The sequence below is a fragment of the Malaclemys terrapin genome, chromosome 20 (genome assembly GCF_027887155.1).
Source record: "Malaclemys terrapin pileata isolate rMalTer1 chromosome 20, rMalTer1.hap1, whole genome shotgun sequence".
In the NCBI taxonomy this organism is placed as follows: domain Eukaryota; kingdom Metazoa; phylum Chordata; order Testudines; family Emydidae; genus Malaclemys; species Malaclemys terrapin.
In genome coordinates, this window is record NC_071524.1 from 1,032,688 (window position 1) to 1,059,563 (window position 26,876).

General features: G+C 61.5%; 2 protein-coding genes across 3 annotated transcripts; one reads left to right on the forward strand and one right to left on the reverse strand.

Annotated features, from left to right (window-relative positions):
• Positions 1-112: 112 nt before the first annotated feature.
• On the forward strand, positions 113-11,097 carry LOC128826627 (beta-2-glycoprotein 1-like). Of its 2 annotated transcripts, none has more exons than XM_054010006.1 (8): positions 113-215; positions 4,360-4,515; positions 4,865-5,050; positions 8,040-8,151; positions 8,502-8,578; positions 9,116-9,295; positions 10,129-10,344; positions 10,994-11,097. In XM_054010006.1, exons 1-8 carry the CDS (start codon positions 113-115, stop codon positions 11,056-11,058), a joined length of 1,095 nt encoding a protein of 364 aa, XP_053865981.1. In that variant the 3' UTR covers positions 11,059-11,097. The 2 variants fall into 2 exon arrangements, with proteins under 2 accessions (XP_053865981.1, XP_053865980.1); XM_054010005.1 differs by lacking the exon at positions 113-215 and adding an exon at positions 739-1,047.
• Positions 11,098-19,442: 8,345 nt separating this feature from the next.
• On the reverse strand, positions 19,443-25,555 carry MYADM (myeloid associated differentiation marker). Its single transcript, XM_054010010.1, has 2 exons — positions 25,346-25,555; positions 19,443-21,739 (listed from the first exon to the last, which is right to left on the reverse strand). Exon 2 carries the CDS (start codon positions 21,726-21,728, stop codon positions 20,817-20,819), a length of 912 nt encoding a protein of 303 aa, XP_053865985.1. The 5' UTR covers positions 21,729-21,739; positions 25,346-25,555; the 3' UTR covers positions 19,443-20,816.
• Positions 25,556-26,876: the final 1,321 nt, after the last annotated feature.

The window sequence follows — 26,876 nt, forward strand, 5'->3', positions numbered from 1 at the left end:
AAGGAAGGGAGGGAGGGATGAGAGAAAGGGATAAAGAGAAGGAGGGATGAGAACAGGGGAGGTAGACGAGGAGGCAGGGGACCGAGGGATGGGGGGGTAGAGAGAAGGAGGGATGGAAGGGATGAGAGAAGAAGGGATAGAAGAGGAGGCAGGGACCGGAGGGCTGAAGGCGACGGCGGAGCGGAGGTTTCCAGCAGGCGCCGCAGGAGGCCGAGGTGGGGACGGGCGCGCCGGTACGGGAGCTGACGGCCGGTCGGGCCGTGTGTCTGCTGTGGGGGGAGAGCAGGATGGGGGGAGGCGGGTCTCTGACGGCTCCGGGGGGAGGAGTCGGCCTTAAAGGAGAAAGGGGCGGGGGGGCGTTCCCTGAGGGGGGCCTGAGGACACCCCCAAATGTGGAACCCCACCGTCCTGACACCCGAATCCCCCCCCCAGATCCCGGATCCCCTCAGATCCCCCCAGATCCCAGCTCTGGGAGGCTACGGGGAGGAAAGAGGAGTGAGGTGGCTGGGAGCCAGGACTCCTGGGTTCTCTCCGGGGCTCTGGGCAGGGAGCGGGGACTAGTAGTTAGAACGGGGAGGCTGGGAGCCAGGACTCCTGGGTTCTCTCCGGGGCTCTGGGCAGGGAGCGGGGACTAGTAGTTAGAACGGGGAGGCTGGGAGCCAGGACTCCTGGGTTCTCTCCGGGGCTCTGGACAGGGAGCGGGGACTAGTAGTTAGAACGGGGAGGCTGGGAGCCAGGACTCCTGGGTTCTCTCCGGGGCTCTGGGCAGGGAGCGGGGACTAGTAGTTAGAACGGGGAGGCTGGGAGCCAGGACTCCTGGGTTCTCTGCAGTGACGTGGGGCTGTTTTGCTGTTGCGTGCCTGGCCGGGAGGTCAGAGTCCCCTGGCGAGGGGTGGTTAATCGATAACCAGGGGGAGGGGGCGATATATACCCAGGCCTCGGGGGCACTGGCTTCACAGGGACGTCGCAGGACCCCGCCCGTCATGCCCCACGGTGCCCCCCTCCTCCTGCTGCTTCTGCTGCCCTGGGGCAGTCACTGCACCACAGGTGAGGGGCAGGGGACCCCCCCCCGGGCTCCCCATCCCTTCCCCCCACCCGCTGGGCTCACATGCTTCCTCCTCCCCTCTCTGAGGGTTCCCCCCGACGCCCCTCCCCCTTCTCCCCTCCCTCGTCAGGGTAACCCCCCAGCTCACTCCCCCCCACCAGCCCAACTCCTACCCCCACCCCCGCTGCCCTCGCGTCCCCCTTCCCCCGTCCTCAGGCCTGTCCCCCTCCCCCACTAGGGAACCACCCCCCGCAGGCTCCCTGCCTTGTCCCCCTCCCTTCCCCCAAGGGGTCCTTCCACCCCCTTCCCTACCCCCCAGGGAGGGGGCTATAGACTGGAGGGGGATCCCGCACCCCCAGGAAGGGGGGCTGTAGACTGGGGGGAGGATCCCGCAGCACCCCGGGAAGGGGGCTGTAGAGTGGAGGGGGGATCCCGCACCCCCCCCCCCGGGAAGGGGGGTACAGACTGGAGGGGTTGACCCTGCCCCCCCGAGGCTCAGACGCCTGCCCTTGTCCCATGTGATTTTGTTCCCAGGTAATTGTCCCGGCCGGGTCTTTAGACAGCCCTTTGCTAGAAACCAGGGAGGGCCCCAGTTCGCAGCTCCAGAGAACCGACCCCGGGGCCCCCACCACGGGCTGAGCAGGGTAGATAGATAGATAGAGGGGGGGGATGGGGATAGATAGATAGAGAGGGTGAAGGGAGATAGATAGGGGATGAAGGGGGATGGATGGATAGATAGAGGGGGTGGATGGGGATAGATAGATAGATAGAGAGGGTGAAGGGAGATAGATAGGGGATGAAGGGGGATGGATGGATAGATAGAGGGGGTGGATGGGGATAAATAGATAGATAGAGGGAGTGGCTGGGGATAGATAGAGAGAGGGGGTGAAGGGAGATAGATAGGGGACGAAGGGGGATGGATGGATAGATAGAGGGGGTGGATGGGGATAGATAGAGAGAGAGGGTGAAGGGAGATAGGGGATGAAGAGGGATGGATGGATAGATAGAGGGGGTGGATGGGATAAATAGATAGATAGAGGGGGTGGCTGGGGATAGATAGATAGATAGATAGATAGACGGGGTGGATGGGGATAGATAGATAGAGGGGGTGGCTGGGGATAGATAGATAGCGAGGGTGAAGGGAGATAGATAGGGGATGAAGGGGGATGGATAGATAGATAGAGGGGGTGGATGGGGATAGATAGAGAGAGAGGGTGAAGGGAGATAGATAAGGGATGAAGGGGGATGGATAGATAGATAGAGGGGGTGGATGGGGATAGATAGATAGAGAGAGAGAGTGAAGGGAGATAGATAGGGGACAAAGGGGGATGGATGGATGGATAGAGGGGGTGGATGGGGATAAATAGATAGAGGGGGTGGATGGGGCTAGATAGATAGAGGGGTGGATGGGGATAGATAGATAGAGAGGGTGAAGGGAGATAGATAGGGGACGAAGGGGGATGGATGGATAGATAGAGGGGGTGGCTGGGGATAGATAGAGAGAGAGGGTGAAGGGAGATAGATAGGGGATGAAGGGGGATGGATGGATAGATAGAGGGGGTGGCTGGGGATAAATAGATAGATAGAGGGGGTGGCTGGGGCTAGATAGATAGAGAGGGTGAAGGGAGATAGATAGGGGATGAAGGGGGATAGATAGATAGATAGAGGGGGTGGATGGGGATAAATAGATAGATAGAGAGGGTGAAGGGAGATAGATAAGGGATGAAGGGGGATGGATAGATAGAGGGGGTGGATGGGGATAAATAGATAGATAGAGGGGGTGGATGGGGATAGATAGATAGATAGATAGATAGATAGACGGGGTGGATGGGGATAGATAGATAGAGGGGGTGGCTGGGGATAGATAGATAGCGAGGGTGAAGGGAGATAGATAGGGGATGAAGGGGGATGGATAGATAGATAGAGGGGGTGGATGGGGATAGATAGAGAGAGAGGGTGAAGGGAGATAGATAAGGGATGAAGGGGGATGGATAGATAGATAGAGGGGGTGGATGGGGATAGATAGATAGAGAGAGAGAGAGAGTGAAGGGAGATAGATAGGGGACAAAGGGGGATGGATGGATGGATAGAGGGGGTGGATGGGGATAAATAGATAGAGGGGGTGGATGGGGCTAGATAGATAGAGGGGTGGATGGGGATAGATAGATAGAGAGGGTGAAGGGAGATAGATAGGGGACGAAGGGGGATGGATGGATAGATAGAGGGGGTGGCTGGGGATAAATAGATAGATAGAGGGGGTGGCTGGGGCTAGATAGATAGAGAGGGTGAAGGGAGATAGATAGGGGATGAAGGGGGATAGATAGATAGATAGAGGGGGTGGATGGGGATAAATAGATAGATAGAGAGGGTGAAGGGAGATAGATAGGGGATGAAGGGGGATGGATAGATAGAGGGGGTGGATGGGGATAAATAGATAGATAGAGGGGGTGGATGGGGATAGATTAAATAGCGGGGGTGAAGGGAGATAGATAAAGGGGGTGGATGGGGATAGATAGATAGATAGATGGGGATGAAGGGGAATGGATAGATAGAGGGGTGGATGGGGATAGATAGATAGAGAGGGTGAAGGGAGATAGATAGGGGATGGATAGATAGATAGATAGAGGGGGTGGATGGGGATAGATAGATAGATAGAGGGGGTGGATGGGGATAGATAGATAGATAGATAGATAGATAGAGGGGGTGGATGGGGATAGATTAGATAGAGGGGGTGGATGGGGATAGATAGATAGATAGATAGATGGGGATGAAGGGGGATGGATAGATAGATGGGTGGATGGGGATAGAGGGGGGCGGGTATGAGGCTGGATGGTGTAAGGGGCCAGGTGGAAAGACAGGTGTCTGGGGGATGGACACCCCTCCAGGCTCCCCAGCCAGTACGGAGGGGAGAATTCTGCACCCCTCCCGGCCCCCACCCAGCAGGGCCCAGAGGCACGTGCAGACCTGCGCCTCTAGCGGGTGGCTATGGTGGGGATTGCAGGGGCCCTTCCCGGTAAAGTCAGGGGGGCTTCAGAGGGAAATGTTTGTATGCGGCCCACCCCCTGCTTCAAACTTCTCCATTTCTAACAGTACGGGGTGGGCATCCCTGTGGTAACAGCTGGCTGGGAGCCAGGGCACCTGGGTTCTCTCCCCAGCTCTGGGAGGGGAGTGGGGTCTAGTGGGTTAGAGTTGGAGCAGGGCTGAGAGCCAGGACTCCTGGGTTCTATTTGCTGTGACATCCTTCCCCTCCTTTTGCACCTCAGTTTCCCAACCCATACAAACCACTCTAACAGCTCTCCTTCGTGTCCTGCCAGGCACAGATGGGCCCAGTCTCTGCCCAGCCCGGAGGGAGGAGCCAGCGGAGGGAACAGGCCAGACCTGCCAGAGGACCTGCACCCAGGACCGCGACTGCTCAGGCCGCAGGCAGTGCCTGTGCGATGGGGCCTGCGGGCTGAGCTGTGTGACACCCGGTAGGGGCCAGGGCTGCTGCTGACTCCCAGCCCCCTTCCCAGCTCTAACCTTCAGACCCCACTCCCCTCCCAGAGCCGGGACAGAACCCAGGAGTCCTGGCTCCCAGCCCCCTCTAACCACTAGACCCCACTCCCCTCCCAGAGCCAGGACAGAACCCAGGAGTCCTGGCTCCCAGCCCCCCAGTTCTAACCATTAGACCACACTCCCCTCCCAGAGCCGGGACAGAACCCAGGACTCCTGGCTCCCAGCCCCCCTGCTCTAACCACCAGACCCCACTCCCTGCCCAGAGCCGGGACAGAACCCAGGAGTCCTGGCTCCCTCCCTCCCAAATGTTTTTGTCCTTCCCAGGCCGGACCTGCCCATGGCCCGTGCAGATTGATAACGCCGAGACGCGTTTGGCCCAGGCTTCCCGTGGCTTCGGGGCCCTCATGGAGGTGACCTGCCAGCCGGGCTTCAGGCTGTCCAAAGGGGAGGGAGTGGCGCTGAGCCGATGCCAAGGGGACAGGAAGTGGAGTCTGACGGCACCCTGCGAACGTAAGGGACAGGAACGCCACCGCCAGTCACCAGCCAGGACCTTCACCATCATCCACCCTGCAGTGCCAAGCACCGTGACCCGACCTCCAGCACCGTCACCTAACATCCGCCCCCAACCCCGTCACCCTGCCCCCAACCCCGTCACCCTGCCCCCAACCCCGTCACCCAACAGCCACCCTCAACACCATCACCCTGCTCCCAACACCATCACCCAACATCTGCGCCAACCCCATGACCCCGCCCCAACACCATCACCCAACAGCCGTCTCCAATTCCACCACCCTGCCCCCAAGACCATCACCCAACATCCTCTCTGGCCCCAACTCCCACCTCTGTCACCCCTCCCCAACCCCGTCACCCCACCCCAACACCACCACCCAACAGCCACCCTCAATGCCATCACCTTGCCCCCAACACCATCACCCAACATCCACCCCCAACCCTGTCACCCTACCCCCAACCCCATCACCTTCCCCCAACACCACCACCCAACAGTCACCCTCAATGCCATCACCCTGCCCCCAACACCATCACCCAACATCCACCCCAACCCTGTCACCGTACCCCCAACCCCATCATCTTCCCCCAGCACCATCACCCAACACCCGCCCCCAATACCATCACCCCACCCCAACACCATCACCCAACATCTGCCCCAACCCTGTCACCCCACCCCCAACACTGTCACCTTCCCCCAGCACCGTCACCCAAAACCCGCCCCCAACCCCATCACCCCGCTCCCACCCCCGTCACCCAACAGCCACCCTCAATGTCATCACCCTACCCCCAACCCCATCACCTTCCCCCAGCACCGTCACCCAACACCCGCCCCCAACACCATCATCCTGCCCCAACACCATCACCCAACATCCGCCCCCAACACTGTCACCCCACCCCGAAGACTGTCACCCCACCTCCAACACTATCACCCAACACCTACCCCAGCTCTGTGACCCTGCCCCAATACCATCATACAACACAACACACTCACCCCACCCTTAACATTGTCTCCCAACAGTCACTCCCAACACCATCACTCCACCCCAAAACTGTCACCCAATACCAGCCACCAACACTGTCACCTTCCCCGAACACCATCATCCAACACCCACCCTCAACACCATCACCCCATCCCAAACAGTGTCACCCAGCACCTGCCCCATCATAATCACCCCACCCCAACACCATCACCTGACCCCAACACAGTCACCACACCCCAACACCTGTCCCCAACACCGTCACCCCAACACCTGCCAACAACACTGTCACCCTGCCCCCAAAACTCAACACCATCACCCACTCCCAGAACCCACCACCAACACTGTCACCCAACACAAACTACCAAAACACAATAGTGTCACCCACACCCAACACCTGCTGCCAACACCAACACCATCACCGTATACCAGTCACCAACACCCCACAACATCACTTCACACCTCCAGCCTTCTCCACCTTCCACCCTGCGTCATCAGCTGCCAACACTGTAACAGAAAAACCAACACACAAGGTCCTGGATTGTTTTTTCTTGTTTCCTGGTCTCTTTACAGATGTCCCAAAACTGGGGAGAGAACCCAGGAGTCCTGACTCCCAGCCCCGCTGCTCTAACCACTAGACCCCACTCCCTTCCCAGAGCTAGGGAGAGAACCCAGGCGTCCTGGCTCCCAGCCACTCACGCTGGCAGTTGCCAAGGGCAGGTTGCTCTCTAGGCAGTGAACTGATCAGGATGAGTCCCGGGGCCGATTCAAGGGTAATGGATCCCCTGGCAAGCAGAGACCTAGATAGGGAGGCAAAGCAGCTATCCTGGTCCTGCGTCCTCCCCCAGCCCGCCCCCAGGCGGAGCCAGGGGACCCAGCATCTGGAGCAAGAGGGCCGGCGCTAAATAGGGTTAAGGGGCCGCCTCCCCGGAGGGATCGAGCTCTGGGCCAGATGGAAACTGTCCCACCGCCCCCACGACAGTACACTTGGGGGAGGGGCTGGGAGCCAGGACTCCTGGGTTCTCTCCCCGGCCCCGGGAGGGGAGTGGGCTCTAGTGGTCAGAGCAGGAGGGGCTGAGAGGCAGGACTCCTGGGGTCTATCCCAGCTCTGGAAGGACAATGCGGGGTGGGGGGGGGCTGGGAGACAGAACCTTCACCTCCAAAACCAATTGACTCCCCTGAATTTTCCCCTCAAAGCCAAGACTCTGCCTCCTCCCCTAAAATGCCAGTGAAATAAGAGAAACTTTCCCCTCCGAGCCCCAGATGCTGCCCCCCCAAAAAAATTAGAGCCAGATCCTCAATCTAAACTCTGAACCCCCAAATTGGGTGACCCCTCCACTCCGAGGTGATCTCTGACCCTTGGGCTCCGAAGTCTTCTTTATTCTCCCCCCACCCCGCCACCCAGGAGAAAGATGGAGCCTGTTGGGGGGAGGAGAACCCAGGAGTCCGGGAGAAGTAGCACGCGGGGAGGGACCTACTCCCAGCGAAACCCATGGGGTTCCCCCCCTGGTCTGGGAATTACAGCCTCGGGGGCGGGAGGGGAAGGCTTTGGAGAAGGAGAGGTGGGGCTAAATAAGGGGAGGAGCCAAATGTGGAATGGGATGGGGCCTGCTGGGAGGGGGAGGAGGCAAATGGGGCAGAAGGGGAGGCATTTACACTGAGAAGGAGGGGCCCAATGTCTTACAATGGCAAATAAGGGAAGTGCAGGGTTTAATGGGACACTGAAGGGCCCAGTGGGGATGGAGTCTACTAAGAGGGAGGGGCAAATTGGAAAGGGGAGGGGCCTATTGGAAGAGGGCGGGGCAAGGGCCTGTCTCTTAAAGGGAGACTGCCCCGCCCCCTGGCGGTGTTTAAGGGGAAGGAACCTAAAAAAATCTTCCCCTTGCTGAGGCCTTTAATGGCTCTTTGTGTCTGGAGGATGCCAAGGGTTAAGGGGGGAGGAACTTGGCTGTGAGACAGGGGTGACCCCCCCCCTCAGTTGACTCCCCTCCCCCTTCCGTCCTCTGTTCCAGGGGATCTGACCCCGGCATCCTTCTGCAGCCCCCCGCCAGAGACCGACAATGGCTTTTACAGTGGCGCCTCCTACAGTGCAGGCGGGGAGGTGCGGTACAAATGCAAGCGCGGGTGAGTTTCCCCCCCCCCAGCTCTGCCGGTGCCCCTCACTCCCGACCCGCAGCCCCAGCCCAGGGCTCCCCCCAGCTCTGCCGGTGCCCCTCACTCCCGACCCGCAGCCCCGCTAGCCCAACCCTGGGCTCCCCCCAGCTCTGCCGGTGCCCCTCACTCCCGACCCGCAGCCCCTGCCAGCCCAGCCCAGGGCTCCCCCCCATCCCTGCTGGTGCCCCTCAATCCCGACCCGCAGCCCCGCTAGTCCAACCCTGGGCTCCCCCCAGCTCTGCCGGTGCCCCTCACTCCCGACCCGCAGGCCCCCAGAGAGCCCAGCCCCATCTCCACCCTCACCTCTCCCTCCCATCCAGGTACCGGTTGGAAGGCCCAGAGACCATCCGATGCCAGGAGAACCAGGAGTGGTCTGGACCTGCCCCGACCTGCCGCCGTGAGTAGGGGGAAGGGGGGCATGAGGGGCATCCCGGTTTCTCTCTGTCCCCGTCTGCCCCCATGCCAGGGCTGGCCATCCTCCCAGGCTCCAGCGCCAGGCCAGGCCCCCTCCCAGCTGGGAGGGAATGTGGGGGGCTGGGACTGTGCTCTTGGAAGGGGGTGCAAGGGAGCTTGGGGGATGCCCTAGAGAGAGAGATCCCCCCCATATACCCTGCATCCCTGTACCCTCCACATCGCTTCCAGCCAACCAGCCCCCACACCCCCATTCACCCACACACCCCTCCAGCCATCCAACCCCACATCCCTCCAACCATCCACCCCCACACCCTCACCTGCCCCATATACCCTGCATCCCGGTACCCCCCACATCGCTTCCACCCCTCACAGCCCCATCCGCCCCCCTCATACTCCTGTATCCATGTACGCCCCACGCAACCTGCATCTCTCCACCCAGCCCTTTGTCCTTCCCTCCCTCCACCCCCCGCCCCACTCTGTCCATGCTCAGGGCCTGTCCGTGACCCCGTCTCTCCCCCAGCCGTGTTCTGCCCGCCCCCCGGGGACATCACTGAGGGCTACCTGGTGGCGGTGGAGAAGCCTCAGTACCGGGCCGGGGAGCTGGTCTATTACCTCTGCAAGCGCAGCTACCTGCTGGATGGCACCAACCGGGTCACCTGCCGGGGCAACGGCACCTGGTCGCCCCGGCCCTTCTGCAGAGGTACCGCCCCTCCTCCGCTCCCCTCCTCCCCAGAACCCCCATCCGGAGCCATGGGCCCATCTACCCCAGTATCCCGCCTCCTCCCATCCTCCCCGGATCAGCCCCCGGGCCCATCTACCCCAGTATCCCGCCTCCTCCCATCCTCCCCGGATCAGCCCCCGGGCCCATCTACCCCGGTATCCCGCCTCCTCCCATCCCCCCCGGATCAGCCCCCGGGCCCATCTACCCCGGTATCCCGCCTCCTCCCATCCCCCCCGGATCAGCCCCCGGGCCCATCTACCCCGGTATCCCGCCTCCTCCCATCCCCCCCGGATCAGCCCCCGGGCCCATCTACCCCGGTATCCCGCCTCCTCCCATCCCCCCCGGATCAGCCCCCGGGCCCATCTACCCCGGTATCCCGCCTCCTCCCATCCCCCCCGGATCAGCCCCCGGGCCCATCTACCCCGGTATCCCGCCTCCTCCCATCCCCCCTGGATCAGCCCCCGGGCCCATCTACCCCGGTATCCCGCCTCCTCCCATCCCCCCTGGATCAGCCCCCAGGCCCATCTACCCCGGTATCCCGCCTCCTCCCATCCCCCCTGGATCAGCCCCCGGGCCCATCTACCCCGGTAACCCGCCTCCTCCCATCCCCCCTGGATCAGTCCCTCAGTCCATCTATCCTGGTATCCCACCACCTCCCTGTCCCCTGGACCAGAGCCATGGGCCCATCTACCCCAGTATCCTGCCACCCCCTGTGATCAGCCCCACTAGCCATCTACCCCGTCTCCCGCCTCCTCCCATCCCCCTGGATCAGCCCCCGGGCCCATCTACCCCAGTCTCCCGTCTCCCCGCAGCGCGCTGCCTGGTGCCGGCCCAGCGGAGCCGTGTGCTCTACCAGGGCCGCAAGCTCTGGATCCACGAGATCCCACAAGGGCAGGTCCAGCACGGGGAGATCGTCACCTTCTACTGCCGGAGCCAGAACCAGACGCAGACCCAGACCCAGAGCTGCAGCTACCAGGCCCCCGTGCGCTGCTTCGATGGCCTGCTGCCCCTGCCGGCCTGCTACGACGGTGAGGGGCAGGAGGCTGGGGGGGGCAGGGAGGGAGCCGTGGGGCGAGCTATGGGGCAGTGGGGGCAGGGAGGGAGCTGTGGGGGGGCCATGGGGAAGTGGGGGCAGGGAGTGAGCTGTGGGGGGAGCTATGGGGAAGTGGGGGGCAGGGAGGGAGCCCTGGGGGGGGGGCTATGGGGCAGTGGGGGGCAGGGAGATAGCTGTGGGGGGAGCTATGGGGAAGTGGGTGGCAGGGAGGGAGCTGTGGTTGGAGCTATGGGAAAGTGGGGGCATGTAGGGAGCCCTGGGCGGGGCTATGGGGAAGTGGGGGCAGGGAGATAGCCGTGGGGGGAGCTATGGGGAAGTGGGGGACAGGGAGATAGCCGTGGGTGGGGCCTTAGGGAAGTGGGGGCAGGGAGGGAGCCGTGGGAGTGCGAGATTTACTGTGGGGACAGGGAGCTGTAGGGAGGCAGCAGGAGAGGGGTGGGGTGGAGAGCTGTGGGGGGAGGGGTATGTCCACGGGCAGGGGGTGGGGGAGGTGGATCCTGGGGGGGAAGAGGGGAGTCCTGGGTGGGGGGAGATGAAGAGGGGTGGGATTCAGAGGGGAGCCGTAGGGGTTCTGGGGGTATTTTTACCGCACTCCCCTCCTCACCCGCCCTGTCTCGTTTCAGAGCCCACGTGGCTGCAGTACCAGTTCTTCCCCAAGCGGGTGGTGTCCGAGATCCGCCCCTGCTGAGCCCCCCGCGGCCCCCCGACACCCACACACAGCCTGACCAGATGGACCGCCCACACGGCGGGGAGGAGCCAGCGGCCAGCAGGGGACCCGTTGACAATGGTCCCTTCCTGGGAGGACCAATCGTGTGAAAGCTCCTCATGCGAGGACCCCAGAGTGCAAAGACTGCTTGTGCAAAGGTGCAGTTGTGTGAGGAGCCCGTCGGGCGAAGACCCCATTGTGCAAAGAAGCTTCCATCATGCAAAGGCCCCATCATGCACAGACTGCAATGCCAGGGCCCCAGCGTGTGAGGTCTCATCGTGCAAAGGCCCCGTTGTGCAAAGGACCCTCGTGCGAGAGCCCCATCGTGCACAGGCTGCAGGGCCAAGGACCCAGCGTGAGATGGTCCCATCATGCGAGGTTCCGTCATGCAAAGTTCCCGTCATGAGAGGGCCCATCGTGCAATGGTCCCGTTGGTACCAGGGCCCCATTATGCTGGGCGTGAAAGAGCTGTGGGGGGGAGGGGCAGTGGTAGGAGGCTTCCCTGTCCCCATTCAGTGCATTCCAGCTGGCAGGAGGATCCAGTCCTGGCTTTAGAGCCCATCTCCGACCCCAATAGAGAACGGGGGGGGGGGGGGCGGTGGGGGGCTGGCATGCCATTCCTGGGGGGAGGATAGAAAATCCGGGCAACTCCATTCCAGCTGGCAGTGGAATCCAGTGCCGGGTTTTCCCTCCCCTCTCCCCGCATGTCCCAGAGGACCAGTCCACGCTTGGGGAGGGGGGGCTGGGGAATCTAGTCGTGTCCATTCAGCAGCCAGGATAATCCAGTGCCAGGTTTTCTCCTCCATGTGGCCTCAGTGAAATCCCGGCCTGGATTTTCACACCTGGAGTGGACTCTGAGCCCATCTCTGTGGCAGGAGGTGGGGGGCCGCGCCGGGGAGGCCTCTGTTCTCTGGAGGGGGAAGGGGGCGGGCCGGGGGCTGTATGTTCACTTGTATTTATTGGCTGTGAGTTTGCCATTTTTAGTAGAGAAATAAAACAAAGCAAGACGCTGAAATCTCTCCCAGAATCCTCCGGGGCCTGGAATGGGGTGGGGAGGGAAATGCCCCACTAAGGGATGATCTTGGGGTTCACCAGAAGAACTCCCTGCTATGGGATAATATCAGAGTCACCCAGGGAATCCCTGCTACAGCATACCAGGGTTCACCCTGGGGGAATTCCACATATAGGATAATATGAGGGGTCACCTGGGGAACTCCCTGCTACAGGATAATAGCACAGGTCACCTTGGGAACTCTCCACTATGGGATATATCAGGGTACCTGGGGGTACCCCTCTGATATCAGGGTTCACCCAGGGAATCCCCCCCCGAGGGTAATAGTTTTCATTCTCAGGGTCCCCCCAGGATAATATTGGTTCACCCAGGATCTCCCTGCTATGGGATAATATTGGGGGGGTTCACCAGGGGACCCCTGCCCTGTGGGATAATATTGGGGTTCACTCAGGAGGACCCCTCTGGGCTCATACCAGGGTTCACCAGGCGAAATCTCCCTGCTATGGGAAAATATCCGGGTTGAAGGCAGGGAATTACCCCTTGTAAGCTCATTTTGGGGTTCAGCCAGGGGAACGTTCCCTTGACAGATAATTTCAGGGTTCAGCTGGGAAGCTCCCTGCTCCAAGGGGTCCCCCTTTTCCCTCCTCCCCAGTGCTTCTGCCACCACATCCCAAAATCCCTCTCCCAGGAATCCCACATGGGGGGGGGGGGCAAATTCCCCAGGGCTGGGTGGTGGCGTTGTGGGGGCTCACATGTCCCCTTCTCCCAGGCAGGCGGCTTCCTGGAATAGGGCCTGGGCAGCGTCCAATGCAGGCAGCCAGGGAACAAAAGGCCAAAGACCTGATACTATTCACGCACAAACAGAGCAGGGGCACGGAGGTGAAGGACTCTGGGAGGGGGGGGGGACAAGGATGGAGGGGATCAGTGTGTCCATCCCTGTCCCACCCAGACCACAGCCGCTTGCCTCCCCCAACCCCAGGAGCGGCGACCCCTGCTGTTAAACCCGGGACATGTCTTTAGCCTGCGGAACTGACCGCTACATGAGCACCAGGGGCTCAGGGGCAGCAGAACCTCCTGGGCCCAGTGTGAGGTCAGGAAGGGGTGTGGGGGTTCCCTCTTCCCCCAGACGCATTAAGTGTGGGGGAGTAGGGGGCTGGAGGAGCCTTTCCTTATGGGGAGTTATGCCTCCATTGCCCATGTGGGGCATTTGGGATCTTCCTCCTTTCACTTTGATACAGCTACAGCTGACCACTATCTGAGACCGAGGTAGATGGGCCCATGCCTCTGGTCTGGGGGGCAGGGAGCGGGTGGGATACCAGGGTAGATGGGCCCGTGGCTCTGGTCCAGGGGCCATGGAGGGGGCAGGATACTGGGGTAGATGGGCCCATGGCTCTGATCCGGGGGGCAGGATACCTGTCAGCTCTGTGTTCTTGGGGAACCAGGGCGCAGTATCCAGCCTGTCTGACTCACGAAAGACCTTCGCCCCCCCCCCCGCCTCTGCTTGCACCAAAGTCGATCAGAGACAGACTTACAAAAAGCAATGGAAAGGCTGTGGGAGACCCACCGAAACCCCTGGGACAAGGGTGACAGGATTAAGGAAACTCCCCTGGCCTCATCTGCATGGGAGATGGGACAAGGAGGCATCTCCATCAGCTACAGACTGGAGACCAGAGATTCCAAGGCAAGAACCGCAGGGAACTCTGGGGTCAGGGAAGCAGGGAAGCAGTGCATGATGGGGGATCTCTGCTCCAGATGTTAATGAGCCCACCCCCAGCTCAGCAGTTATCAGACCAATTCTAGTAACGAATCCTCCATTGGTATCCGAAATACTGAAGCTCCCTAACTGCACTGTGAGCTCCCTCCAAGGTACACCGTCCATGGCCAGGAATGATCAGCTCCTGTTGTGTAGCCTGAACAAAACAACTTTGGTCTTCTCCCTTGAGCCATCAATTTACTCACAAACACACCTAGTGTCTCCCCTGAACCATTGTTCTTGCCCTACAAAAACCCCTTCCCACGCTCAAGTCAGTGCTCTGATGCCTGGATCCAAACTCTGCATCAGTTCCATTGGGACGACATCTTCTCCTGACTGATCGTGCTGGGGGCTCCGCCTGTCTCCAGCACTCCGGACCCTCAGCTACCAACACCACCTGGGACCCCCGATCGAGTCAAGCTTCACGGAGTGGTGAGAACCCATCTCTCTCTCTCTCTCTCTCTCTCTCTAGGTGTAGCCTTCTGACCCTGACTTGTGTGATCAGTTATAATTTTTTAAACCTTTTATAATCAAATTTAAGTTTGATTTAATATTATAACAGTTTTGTTTGTTTGGCTCCCCTATGGTTATTACCTGGCAATAAATAACTGGTTGCTTCTCGCTCTGCCCCCGCCCCGTGGGTGTTGTTTGGCTTCCCCACTCGCCCTGCAGCGACGCTCCTCGTACCTAAGCTAAGTATCCCGGCAGCGCCCAAAAATCCTGTGGGGTTTGCTCATCACATGGGTTCCTGCCAGAACAACTGTCACGGGAAAGTGGGGACAGGGACATGCTGAACCTGGGACATCAGGGGGTGGCAGCTTGGAAATGCTGCTCGACCCAGTCTGCTGAGTCCAGGGTCAGCTTGGGAGTGCTGGTTAACCCGGTCCTCAGAGAGAGAGAGTGAGTGTGGGTGGGTGGTTCTGGGGCTGGAGGAACCCAGCCCAGGGGAACCGAGGCCCTGCAGCGTCGCTCCATTGGGAGGGGACTTGCAGCAGGGAGAGGTAGGTCTCCGTGTGAGAACACAAGTTGCACATTGATAGAAGTGCTCGACCTCCCTCTCCCCCCGCCCCGAAGAGTAACTCTAATAAATGAGCAAACCCCAAAGTACCTGGCAAATCTGGTAACACCGTGGCTCTGGTCTAGGGGGCAGGGAGGGCGTGGGATACTGGGGTAGATGGGCCCGTGGGGCTGATTGGGGGGCAGCGAGGGGGCAGGATACCGGGGTAGATGGGCCCGTGGGGCTGATCGGGGGGCAGGGAGGGGGCAGGCTATGTCCTGCGCTCTAGGTTGCCCATGGCCCTGAGGGTTAATGATTAGAGGCTGGAGGGGAACAGGGGCCTTATCAGAAGTCCAGGGAACAGCTGCGGTGGGGAGGATTTCCCAACCCAGGGGGCTGGGGGAAGGGGAGTAGAACAAACAGCACAGGAAGACATGGTTCCCATCAGCCCTTGGGGCCAGGAGGGGCGGCACCCCCTCCCCAGGGCAATCGGGGAGCCTAACAGGGGAGCCAAGGGTGGGGATGCTGTGGCACAGGTAGGGAAACTGAGGCAGAGAGAGGGGCAGCGACATGGCCAGTGTCATACAGCACAAGAATGGAAGAGCCGGGGAGAGAACCCAGGAGTCCTGGCTCCCAGCCCCACCCCCTCTAACCACTAGACCCCACTCCTCGCCAGGAGTCTCAGAGGCGGCGTTTGCGGGGGAGGGGATGGAAGCAAAGGGGCTGCCCTGGGGCGCTGTTTTCTGTTGGTCTCACAGCAGCCAGCAGGTGTCGCTGCAGCCCCAGCGTTTCAGCCAGTTCCACACTTGGGGGGGCTGCAGCCCAGGCAGGGCTGGGGCAGGGCCGGATCAACCTTTTGTGGGGCCCCCGTGGGGGCAGTGGAGCATGATGTAGGGGGGGTCGGTCCCCGGAGCGAGGGGCCGGCCGGGGGCAATGGGGCCTGGCGAGGCTGGGGTCGGTCCCTGGAGCGAGGGGCTGGCTGAGGGCAATGGGACATGGCAAGGGGGAGTTGGTCCCAGCAGCGAGGGGCCGGCGGGGGGCAATGGGGCATGGCAAGGCAGGGGTCAGTCCCTGGAGCGAGGGGCTGGCCGGGGGCGATGGGGCCTGACATGACAAGGGCGGCCTCGCTCTGCCCAGCCCATGCAGGGCGCTATTTACAAACCGGCGGTTAGCAGACGCACAGTGGCCTGCCTGGCCCAGTGCTACCAGCATGCCCCTTCCCCTCTGGGGCAGGCCCATGCAGTGCCACACAGCCCCCCTACCCAACACTGGAACACACACACACACACACACCCGATTCCAGAGCCCCCCTAGCCCCGCTATGCTCAGCAGCCCCCCCCCAAGCTCTCCCACAAATGCACAGCGCCCTGCACGCCACCACCCCTGCCCACAGCCCCACCACAACTGCCCACCCACCCACACAGACTCCCCACTCCCTCGTGCCCCAACACACAGAGATCTTCCCCACCCCCCTCACAGCTCAGCACCCCCTCAGATTTGCCAGAGACCCACTCCCACACGCCCTGCCTCCAGGCCACATTCTGGGCGGGGGGGGGGAGGGGGTGGATGGAGGGGTGAGCGGAGGGATGCAGGAAGGGGTGTGGGCGGAGGGATGGAGGAAGGGGTGCGGGGGAGGAATGGAGGGGTGGGTAAAGGGAGGGAAGGAGGAAGGGGTGTGGGGAAGGGATGGAGGAAGGGGTGTGGGCAGGATGGAGGGAGGCATGGGGGAGAGGGATGGAGGGGTGTGGGGGAGGGATAGAAGAAGGGCTGGGTAAAGGGATGGTTGGAGGATGTGGGGATGGATAGGGTCGTGGATAAAGGGAGGGATGGAGAGGTTGGGGGGAGGGAGGGAGTGCTGGGGGCGATGGCTGGATGATGCCCCACTGCATGCTGGGCCAGGGCAGTGTGGGGTGCGCTGCTCGCTGTGGGGCACCCCAAGTAGGTCCCGTTCAGCCCCCATACCAAGCAGCCTTCAGCGGGTGAAGGTGCCTACCGAGAATAGCTGGTCCCTGACTCACGCTGTGGACGCACCCCGCTTAGCTCATGTCCCCCTCCTCCCCCCCCCCATCCCGGGACCAATAAACCTCCCTTTCCTGAGAACAGATTGACTCATCCAGGCTAAAAACAGTTGGGGGAGGGGGGGCTGGGACTGGGAGCCAGGACTCCTGGGTTCTCGCCTCGGCTCTGGGAGGGGAGTGGTGCCTAGTGATTAGATGGGGGGGCGGGGAGGCTGGGAGCCAGGACTCTTGGGTTCTCTCCCCAGCTCTGGGAGGGGGTGGGGTCCAGTGGTTAGAACAGGCGGGGGCTGGGAGCCAGGACTCCTGGTTTCTCTCCTTGGCTCTGAGAGGCTTCTTGGCCCAGAATCAAGGTTCCCACATCCTACATCTGGTCGGGAACCCCACTGCGCTCCCACCCCACCGAGGCCGAGCAGGGCTCCAGCCGCATTTCTCAGCGCAACACGTAAAGACAGAACCGCTCCGGCCCACACAAGGCCAGCAGAAATCCCGGGCTGCCTCGACTCGGGCCTTGCCCATCTGCACATACCCGTCCTCGGGGAGAGGCGGACATGGCCCTGGCGTGGCAAACTGGCCTGCTGGCCCTCTCACCTGGGAGGCTGGCCGGTGTATTCAGTGCCGTGCCCAGCCTCCTGGCTGGGGTCCATATCAAACCTTCACGCCCTGGCCATGTCGGCCTGCCCTTGTCCTAGACTTGAGGGTCTTAACGAGTGTCGCTTGTTACCACGCATGCCGGTCGGTTGCCAAGGCAGCTTCGGGGTTAAGCGACCCAAGAACCTGGTATCAAACACCCCCCCTTGAGCCCAGTGGTCCCGGCGCCCCAAAACTCAGGGTGGCTGCCAGGCCATTAGGCCTCAAAGCTTTACATGAACTGTTTACGCCCGTGCCTTATGGCATATAGGTCCAGAGGCTACTGCTACACCAAATCCAATGCCACCGCTAGTGGTATGGGCTACAGGTCTAGTGGTCAGAGCGCGGGGGCTGGGCTTGGAGCCAGGACTCCTGGGTTCTCTCCCTGGCTCTGGGAGGAGAGTGGGGTCTAGTGGTTAGAGCAGGGGGGCTGGGAGGACAGGACTCCTGGGTCCTCTCCCTGGCTTTGGGAGGGGAGTGGGGTCTAGTGGTTAGAGCAGGGGGGCTAGGAGGACAGGAGTCCTGGGTCCTCTCCTTGGCTCTGGGAGAGGAGTGGGGTCTAGTGGTTAGAGCAGCAGGAGCTGGGAGCCAGGACTCCTGGGTTCTCTCCCTGGCTCTGGGAGGAGAGTGGGGTCTAGTGGTTAGAGCAGGGGGGCTGGGAGGACAGGACTCCTGGGTCCTCTCCCTGGCTTTGGGAGGGGAGTGGGGTCTAGTGGTTAGAGCAGGGGGGCTAGGAGGACAGGAGTCCTGGGTCCTCTCCTTGGCTCTGGGAGAGGAGTGGGGTCTAGTGGTTAGAGCAGCAGGAGCTGGGAGCCAGGACTCCTGGGTTCTCTCCCTGGCTCTGGGAGGAGAGTGGGGTCTAGTGGTTAGAGCAGGGGGGCTGGGAGGACAGGACTCCTGGGTCCTCTCCTTGGCTCTGGGAGGGGAGTGGGGTCTAGTGGTTAGGGCAGGGGAGGCTGGGAGCCAGGACTCCTGGGTTCTCTCCTTGATGCTCTCCCCTGACTGTGGAGGACAGGGCTGGCGGGGAGGAGAGGGCAGGAAGGGGTTAACACTAGCCAGACAGCAGCGCCTCCCGTCACTCCTTCCCCAGCCCAGACAGGGCTGTTTGAAGGAATCACCTCATTCCAGGCCGGCCTTGCCCAGCCCCTTCTGGCACCAGCCCCAGGAGCGCACCCTAGCCAGCTCCTCCCCGCGCTGGAAAACAGAGCCCCCCAGTTATACATAGCAATGACCTCACCCGGCGCTGGGACGTGGCCACCTCTGGGGTGGGGCGCGGGGGCTGGGTATATGCGGACCCCTTGTCCAGGGCTGAGATGCAGCTGTCTCTGGGGTGGGGCGTGGGCCCCTGCTTGTCCCAGTGGGGTGACTGGAGTTGCCAGCGCGGGAGATGGTGACATATCCTCTCTCTGGGTCTTTCCCCGGCCCATCCCTACGCAACAACAGCTGCGTTCAGAGAGCTCCCCACCGAGGAAACGGAGCTCTGAGCTGGAATTTCCACTGGGCCGGACGCCCGTCCCTTCTCCACGCCCAGCCTCAGCCGCAGCCTCTGCAGAGAAACAAGCCTTTCACTGCCGGGGGTTGCCCCGCATGGCCCCTCCTCCATGTTCACCCCACCAGTCAGCCTGCCCCCCAACTCTTGGGCGGGATCAAAGCCAGCTCCCCCTGGAGGGGAAAGGTCCCATTCCCTGCCCCCCTGAGCCAGCCAGTCCCTGCCCTGGAGCCGGATGGGAGCTGGCGCCCCCTAGAGGGGAAAGGCCCCACACCCCATTCCCTGCCCCCCTGAGCCAGCCAGTCCCTGCCCTGGGGCCGGATGGGAGTCAGCGCCCCCTAAAGGAGAAAGGCCCCCATACCCCATCCTCTGCCCTCCCTGAGCCATTTTTCCGTGTTCAAACTTCCTGCCCTGGCTTATCCTTATCGGCAAAGCTCTAAACAGGAGAGACGACAGACAAACACAGAAAGTACCTTTCAGTCATTTATTGTTTTCTCTCTATATATTTATACATATATAACCCACCCCCTGTAATTTGTTACGTCAATCGTGACACAAACACTTGCAACGAGGACCATAATACCTTTTGTCTGCGTTTATACCAGTGTAAAAAATAGATGTATAAAAAAACCAGATGAATGATACAAAAAGAGAGACTGGACAGATGTAAGCAGCTAGCTACATTCTAGCACGGTGAGGCACGGGTCCGGCGACATCACCTTTAAGATAATGGCCGCCAGGACTATTTAAAACCCCTGGATAAATATTCAAGAACCAAGCAAATGGGGGTTTGGGGGGGGGGTTTGGTTTTTTTTTTTTTTGTGTTTTTAAATATCCAGCTAGAGGGCTGATTCTGTGATTTACCTTTAAGGCTCCAACAGGCAAGGGTTTTTGACCGCCAGACAAATATTTTCATTAAAGGCTGCATGCCGTTTAACCACTAGAGGCTTTTTCTTAGGAAGGCGCCAGAGTGCACCCATTACCTTTAAGACTCCAGCAGGCAAGCATTTTTAACCACCAGACAAATATTTCCATTAAAGGGGAGTGGTCACCTCTTTCCCATCCTCCCTCCTGTTCCTCCCCCCACTTCTGCTGGGATTGGAGGTGTTGGTTTAAAAGGCCCCAGTGGTCCCTGGGCCCTGCCTGTCAGGCCACCAATTTTTCATCCGCCACAGCTCCCGCTGGAGAAAAGGAACAGAATGGCCCGTGGTCAGCCATGATTCCTCCCCCACTCCCACCCCCAGCCACCGTGGAGGGGAGGCAACGAGCATCTTAGAGGGCTGGGCTAAGGCAAAAAGGATAACATTGTTATTACAAGGGAGTGGGTACGCCTGGACGGGGAGTGCTGGGGGGGGGGGGGGGAGAAGGAAAAAGAATGAAAGCAAGAAAATGAGAGAAAAAGAACAAAAGACCAAGTGAAAGAAAAGAAAGTGAGAGAGAGCTCCAAGAAAAGAAGGAATAAATGAGAATGATCAAAAGAGAGAGAAAGAAAATAAATGAATAAATACATGACAGGAAAAAAAGGAAACGAATAAATGAATGAATGAGAGGAAATGAAAGAAACGCAAGAGAGCAAAGAATAAATAAGAAAGACAAAGAGAGGGATAAAGGAAAAGAATACCTGAAAGATAAAGACAGTAAATGAAATAGAAAAAGAATGAATAATTATAAGAAAGAAAGACAATAAACGAGAGAGAAAAAGGATGCAAGAATAAGGAAAGAAAAGAAAAGAATGAATAAATAAATGAATGAGAGGACAAGACAGACAGATGAGATCCGGAGAACCCGGTGGGAGACCAGCCCTTATCCCCAGCCCTCAGCCGGCCCAGCAGCCCCCGGCGCGGCTAGGCCTGGATGAAGATGAGCCGGGCGGAGTACACCAGGTCGGCCAGGTAGACCAGCAGGTTGATGGCCGTCAGCACGGCGACGGCCACCAACTTATCCCAGTCACAGAAGCGATTGCTGTGGCCGCTGCACCTGGAGGGCCGGTTCGGCTCGCCACCCTGATTCTTGTTGAACTTGTAGATGGGCCAGATGACGGTGGCCGTGGCATACATGAGCACAGCCAGCAGCGTGTAGCCACTTAGGAACTTATTGAAGGCACAGGGCAGCCAGCCGGTGCACTCCCCGATGCACAGCACAATGACCACCAGCGAGAGGATGAAACAGATGCAGTAGACGGCCAGACACCACTTCAGCCCCTCGTGTTGGTCGTAGGAGACCGGCTCGCTGATGAAGACGAAGATGATGCAGGCCACGAAGGTCTCTACCACCTTCAGCAGCCCGGGCACGGAGGCCATGTAGCCCGTCACCTCGCCCGGCTTGGCCCGGGTCATGGTCACCTCCACCGAGTAGGCCAGGCAGGTGAGGCAGGAGAAGACGGTGGCGGCGATGCGGTAGTCCTTGGTTTTGCCATAGGCGGCGTTGTGCTGGATGTGGGTGACCGGGTAGATGACGGAGGCCGAGAGGCACATGAGGGTGGCGTACATGGCGAAGGTGATGGGGAAGTTCTTCCAGGAGACGGGTATGCGGTGCTGGAGCCCGACGAACTCCACCAGCAGCACCAGCAGCGTCATGGCAAAGCAGAAGCACCAGCAGAACATGCACCAGTCACCGTTACGGCCATTCCAGCCCCCCTGGTGCACCACCAGGCTGAAGGTGACGCAGGCGAAAAGCGCCTCCAGCAGGCGGACAATGCCCACTTGCGAGGTCAGGGCCTGTGTGTTGCCCACGGACTTGACGCGCTGGATCGGCATGGCGGGGTCACCTGGGGAGGAGGAGATGGGGGAGGAGAGTCAGGGCGCGGTACAGGAATCCGGCATATGCACAGAGCTGGGCAATCTCCATCCACTCCAGCAGGGGGCAGCCGGGACGGATGGACAGACGGACGGACACACACATTCTCTCTCTCTCTCTTTCTAAGGGGGCTGTTTCAGTGCCTCTGGTCCGAGGTAGACACCCCATCCCCAGTCACCGGCAGGGCCCGGCTGAGCTGACCTTGGGGTTCATGACCCCAATGCCCTGTGGATAGCGCCAGGCTGAAAAGCTTGTGGAAAGGGGGCTGGGAACCAGGACTCCTGGGTTCTCTCCCCGGCTCTGGGAGGGGAGTGGGGGCTAGTGGTGAGAGCACGGGGTGGTGGGAATGTGCACCTCTGTAGCATGAATTGGGTGGGGAGGAGAAAGGGAGATGGAGGAAGAGAGGGAAGGAGAGAGCGGCCGAACGAAGGAGTGATGGAGGGCTCTGGGCTGGGACAGAAAGATGGGAGCATGATGGGGGGCCCCCCAAGGCTGCGTGGCAGAGTGGGGGATGGGTCCAAGCCACCCTGGAGGCACTGCCAGGCATAGGGCAAATTCACAGCGGGAAAGATCCCCCCCCGACCGGTCCTGGGAGCCAGTGCCCCCCCTCCAGCCCAACCTAGTGTCCTGAGGCCAGCGCCACCCCCTCCAGCCCCACATGGATCCTGGGAGCCGGCCCCACACATGTCCTGGGAGCCAACAACTGCCCCCCTCCCCCGGCCCCACCAATGTCATGGGAGCCACCGTCCCCCCTCCGGCCCCGCCCTGGGTCCTGGGAGCCACCGCCCCCCCCTCCGGCCCCGCCCTGGGTCCTGGGAGCCAGCGCCTCCCCCTCCCCCCCCCTCGGCCCCACACCATCTTGGGAGCCAGTGTCCCCCTCTCCAGACCCACCTAGTGTCCTGAGGGCCAGCCCCCCCCCCCGGCCCTGTCTGGATCCTGGGAGCCAGGGCCCCCCCCTCCTGCCCCCCCCGGGTCCTGGGAGCCAGGGCCCCCTCCCCCCAACTCCAACAGCTGGAACTGCTCAGCCAGGCCTAGAAATATCTTGTCATGGAGCAGGGAAGTGTGGGGGGGATACACATAGGTCCCCTCCCCCCGAACCAAGCGGTCAGACGGCTGCTCCCCAATATGTCCCACTGCTCCCCATTGCCACCCAATGCTGCCCTGCTCCCTCCCCACCTAGCTTCCACCCACTGCCCCCCCGCCACTCTCCCTGCTTGCTTGGATGCGGGGGTGAAAGGGTTTTGGCCCCTGGGGCAGGCCAGGAACCTTCAGATTGAACTGGGGGGGGGGACATATGGTTTATGAAGGGGGGCAGGGAGGAGCTGCGAGCCGGATACTTGGAGGGAGACCTGTTCCCGTACCCAAGTCCTGGGGTCCCTCCACAGCGGAGCAGTGGGCCCAGCCTGACGGTAGGGGAGGATGATCTAGTGGTTAGAGTGGGGCGGGGGGGCTGGGAGCCAGAACTCCTGGGTTCTACCCCTGACACACTGTGCACCCTTTGCACCACTCCTGCCCCTCTGTCTGCCTTAGTTTCCCCACCTCTGAGGAGAGGAGGGGCTGGGAGAACCAATCACTCAATCAAGTTAATTAGACACTGACAGCGGGGGTGATGGAGATGGAGATGGTGAAGGCAGTTAACGGCTCCAGTAGGAGCCATGTCACTTCCTCTCGGTCCCTCCCTCGCACAGATCCGCTATGTCGTTGTCTGTCAGGCGGGAGCGGTGGCTGGAAACTCGCCCAGCCCCGGCCCTGCCCATGACGCTGGGAGCCAGACACCGGATCCCGCTCTGCCTGGGAAGAAACTAGGCAACTGGGCTGGGAGCCCTGCTCCTCCCTGACCATGGAACCCAGGAGTCCTGGCTCCCAGCCCCCCCAGCCAACCCACTAGACCAGTGCTTGCCTGTCTCAGAGCAGCTCCCTTGGTCTCTCGGGTAGTGCTGGGCTGGGGGCCAGAGAGGAGGGGCAAAGGGAGGGGGAGGAAGGGCAGTGTGGGGGGGCAGCCTGCAGCCGCTGCCCTTATAAGGCCTAGAGAAAACCCATCCCCAGCATGTTATTTTCCACCTCCCTTCGGCATTTCAGGGCCTTGGTCACAGGCCTGGAAGGAGGCTGGGCTTCCCCAGCCAGGCGAGCGCAGCAGGACGCCTGGGTTCTGTCCTGCCTCTGTGCAGGCAGTGGGGTCTAGTGGTTAGAGCAGGGGCTGGGCGCCAGGACTCCCTGGCCCTGCTGGGCTATCTGGGGCGAGCCACTACCCCACTCTGTGCCTCTATTTCCCCAGCTGTGAAACGGGGCTCACGACCCCGCGCCTTCCTGCCCCGAGCCCTTTGAGCGAGGTCTACGGGCGCCCAGCGCTGGCCCAGGGCAGCAGATCCCCATAGTGCCAACAGCCCAGACAAAAGTCCCCCCACCCCCTTCTCCAACATTTCGATTCACACCTCCCTGGGCACTGGCCCTGTTCAGCCACAGGAAGTCCAGGTCTCGGCTCTCTCTGGCAGAACCCACGGCCCATACAACCCTGCTGATGCCAGGGCCCCACCCACTCTAACCACTAGCCCACACTTCTCTCTCCCTAGCCCGCAGAACCCGCCAGGCGGGGCTCCTGCATTGCCATGTTGTGTGACCTCCACCCCACCCCACCAGGGGCAGTTCTGAGCCCTCCCTATAGGGGGCAGCGGGACAGACGGACACGCCCCACCAGCCCGCCACCCCCTGCAGGGCCCACCCGCCAGTGGGACAGACAGACACTGCCTGGTAAACTCCTTCCCCCAGCCGTGAGCCCCCCTCCCATGTCACTCAAGGGACCAAGAGATCAGGGGATGAATGATAGGGGCTCACAGTCATCCCCCCCACAATCCCCTCTTCTGGGGGGCTGAGATTCTTCAGCTCCCTCCTTTTTGTGGGGTAACCGCCCCCCCCGGCAAAATATTTACCCCAGTGTTGGGCCAAAATTCCTATGGGGGAGGGAATATGTTAAGAGGCATGGGGGCAGTGTCCTGTGGTGGGGCTTTTTGGGGGGGACAGAGGGGTAGCCCCACAAATGCTGCACCCCAGGTTTGACAGTCCCGCCCAAATCTCAGTGCAACCAGGGTGTGGCTGGACCCTGAGCTGCCCAAAATATCCTGCCATCCACAGGGCATAGCAACCCCCCCCCAGAGGGACCAATCCCCCCCCCAGAGGGGCTGCCCCCAGCCCCAAATCACAACGGACCCCTCTAATCTTGCAGAGCACCAAGTCACCCCACCCGCTGCAGCCCCCCCCACATGCTCCACTCACCCCCCACTAAACCCCCCACTTTTTGACCCAGCCTCCAGAAATCCTCCCAAGCCACACACCCCTCATTCTCCCCACAACCCCCCCAAAATGGTGATGCCCCCAAACCCCACATTGGGCTGGGTCCCCCAAAAAGTTCCGCTCACCCCCCCCCCCCCAAAAATAACCCCTCGGTTCCGATCCAAGCCCCACACAGAGTCTGACACCCCCCACACGCCGCTCCCAGAGCTGGGGGTCCCCCAGACACGTTTCCATTGCGCTCTAGGCGCGATGCGTAGGAAGCGGGGGGCGCATGGAGCAAGAGATTTACCTGGCTGGGAGCCCGGAGAGGCGGCTGGGGCGCGGCGCTGGGGGCCCGGAGCGGATCTGGGGTGCGGCGCTGGGGGCCCGGAGAGGCGGCTGGGGAGCGGCGCTGGGGGCCCGGAGCGGATCTGGGGCGCTGGCTGCTCCGCTGCGCGCTAGCTGCAGAGATTTGGGAGCGCGGCGCTGGGCGGGGGGGTCTCTCTGCTCAGGGCGGAAAAGGCGTGGGGCGGGGGGCAGACACCCCGCCCAGCCGGGACAGTGGCGTACACGTGCCATCCCGGGGAAGGGTGGGGCAGTGTGTGTGTCCCCGCCCCTCCCCTTCCCGCCCACAGGCAGAGACGGGACCCCCGGGCATGGACTAGGGACATAACCCCGTGCCCGTGTCCCCCGACTCCCCCCCATGTACCCCCACCTTCCCTCACCCCGGCAGACACACCCCAGAGCTCCCCCCATGCACACAGCGCCCCATCCCCCAGAGCTCCCACCCCCCTGTGCACACAGCCCCCCATCCCCCAGAGCTCCCACCCCCATACACACAGCCCCCCCATACCCCAGAGCTACCAGCCCCCCATGCACACAGCCCCCCATCTCCCAGAGCTCCCACCCCCATGCACACAGCCCCCCCATACCCCAGAGTTACCAGCCCCCCATGCACACAGCCCCCCATCTCCCAGAGCTCCCACCCCCCCATGCACACAGCCCCCACATACCCCACTGCTCCCAGCCCCCCATGCACACAGCCCCCCATCCCCCAGAACTCCACACCCAGGGGCAGGATACCAGGGTGGATGGGCCCCGGGGGCGGATCCGAGGGGCAGCATACCGGGGTGGATGGGCCCCAGGGGCAGATCCGAGGGGCAGGGCAGGATACCGGGGTGGATGGGCCCCGGGGGCGGATCCGAGGGGCAGGATACTGGGGTGGATGGGCCCCGGGGGCGGATCCGAGGGGCAGGATACCGGGGTGGCTTGGCCCCGGTGCGGATCCGAGGGGCAGGGCAGGATACCGGGGTGGATGGGCCCAGGTGCGGATCCGAGGGGCAGAATACTGGGGTGGATGGGCCCCAGGGGCGGATCCGAGGGGCAGGGCAGGATACCGGGGTGGATGGGCCCTGGTGCGGATCCGAGGGGCAGGATACCGGGGTGGATGGGCCCCGGGGGCAGATCCGAGGGGCAGGGCAGGATACCGGGGTGGATGGGCCCCAGGGGCAGATCTGAGGGGCAGGGCAGGATACCGGGGTGGATGGGCCCCGGGGGCGGATCTGGGGCAGAGAGGTGAAAAAGGAAGTGATCCAGGGAGGGTGCAGGGCAGGGCCGGGCCCTGCAGAACGGTTGTTATGGTATTGCTCAGAGAATAAAGGTGTTTCCTGTGATTGCGGTAACTGTCACATCACTTCTGCAGTAGTGTCCCCAGCAGTGCCCCAGCTGAGGACTCCAGCGCTGCGAGCTTCCTCTCAGCAGTGCCCCACAGGCGGTAGCTGTGTTTGGTGGGACTGTTTTTGGTTTCCATGGTGACAGGAGTGGGGATGGGGGAGGGGCTT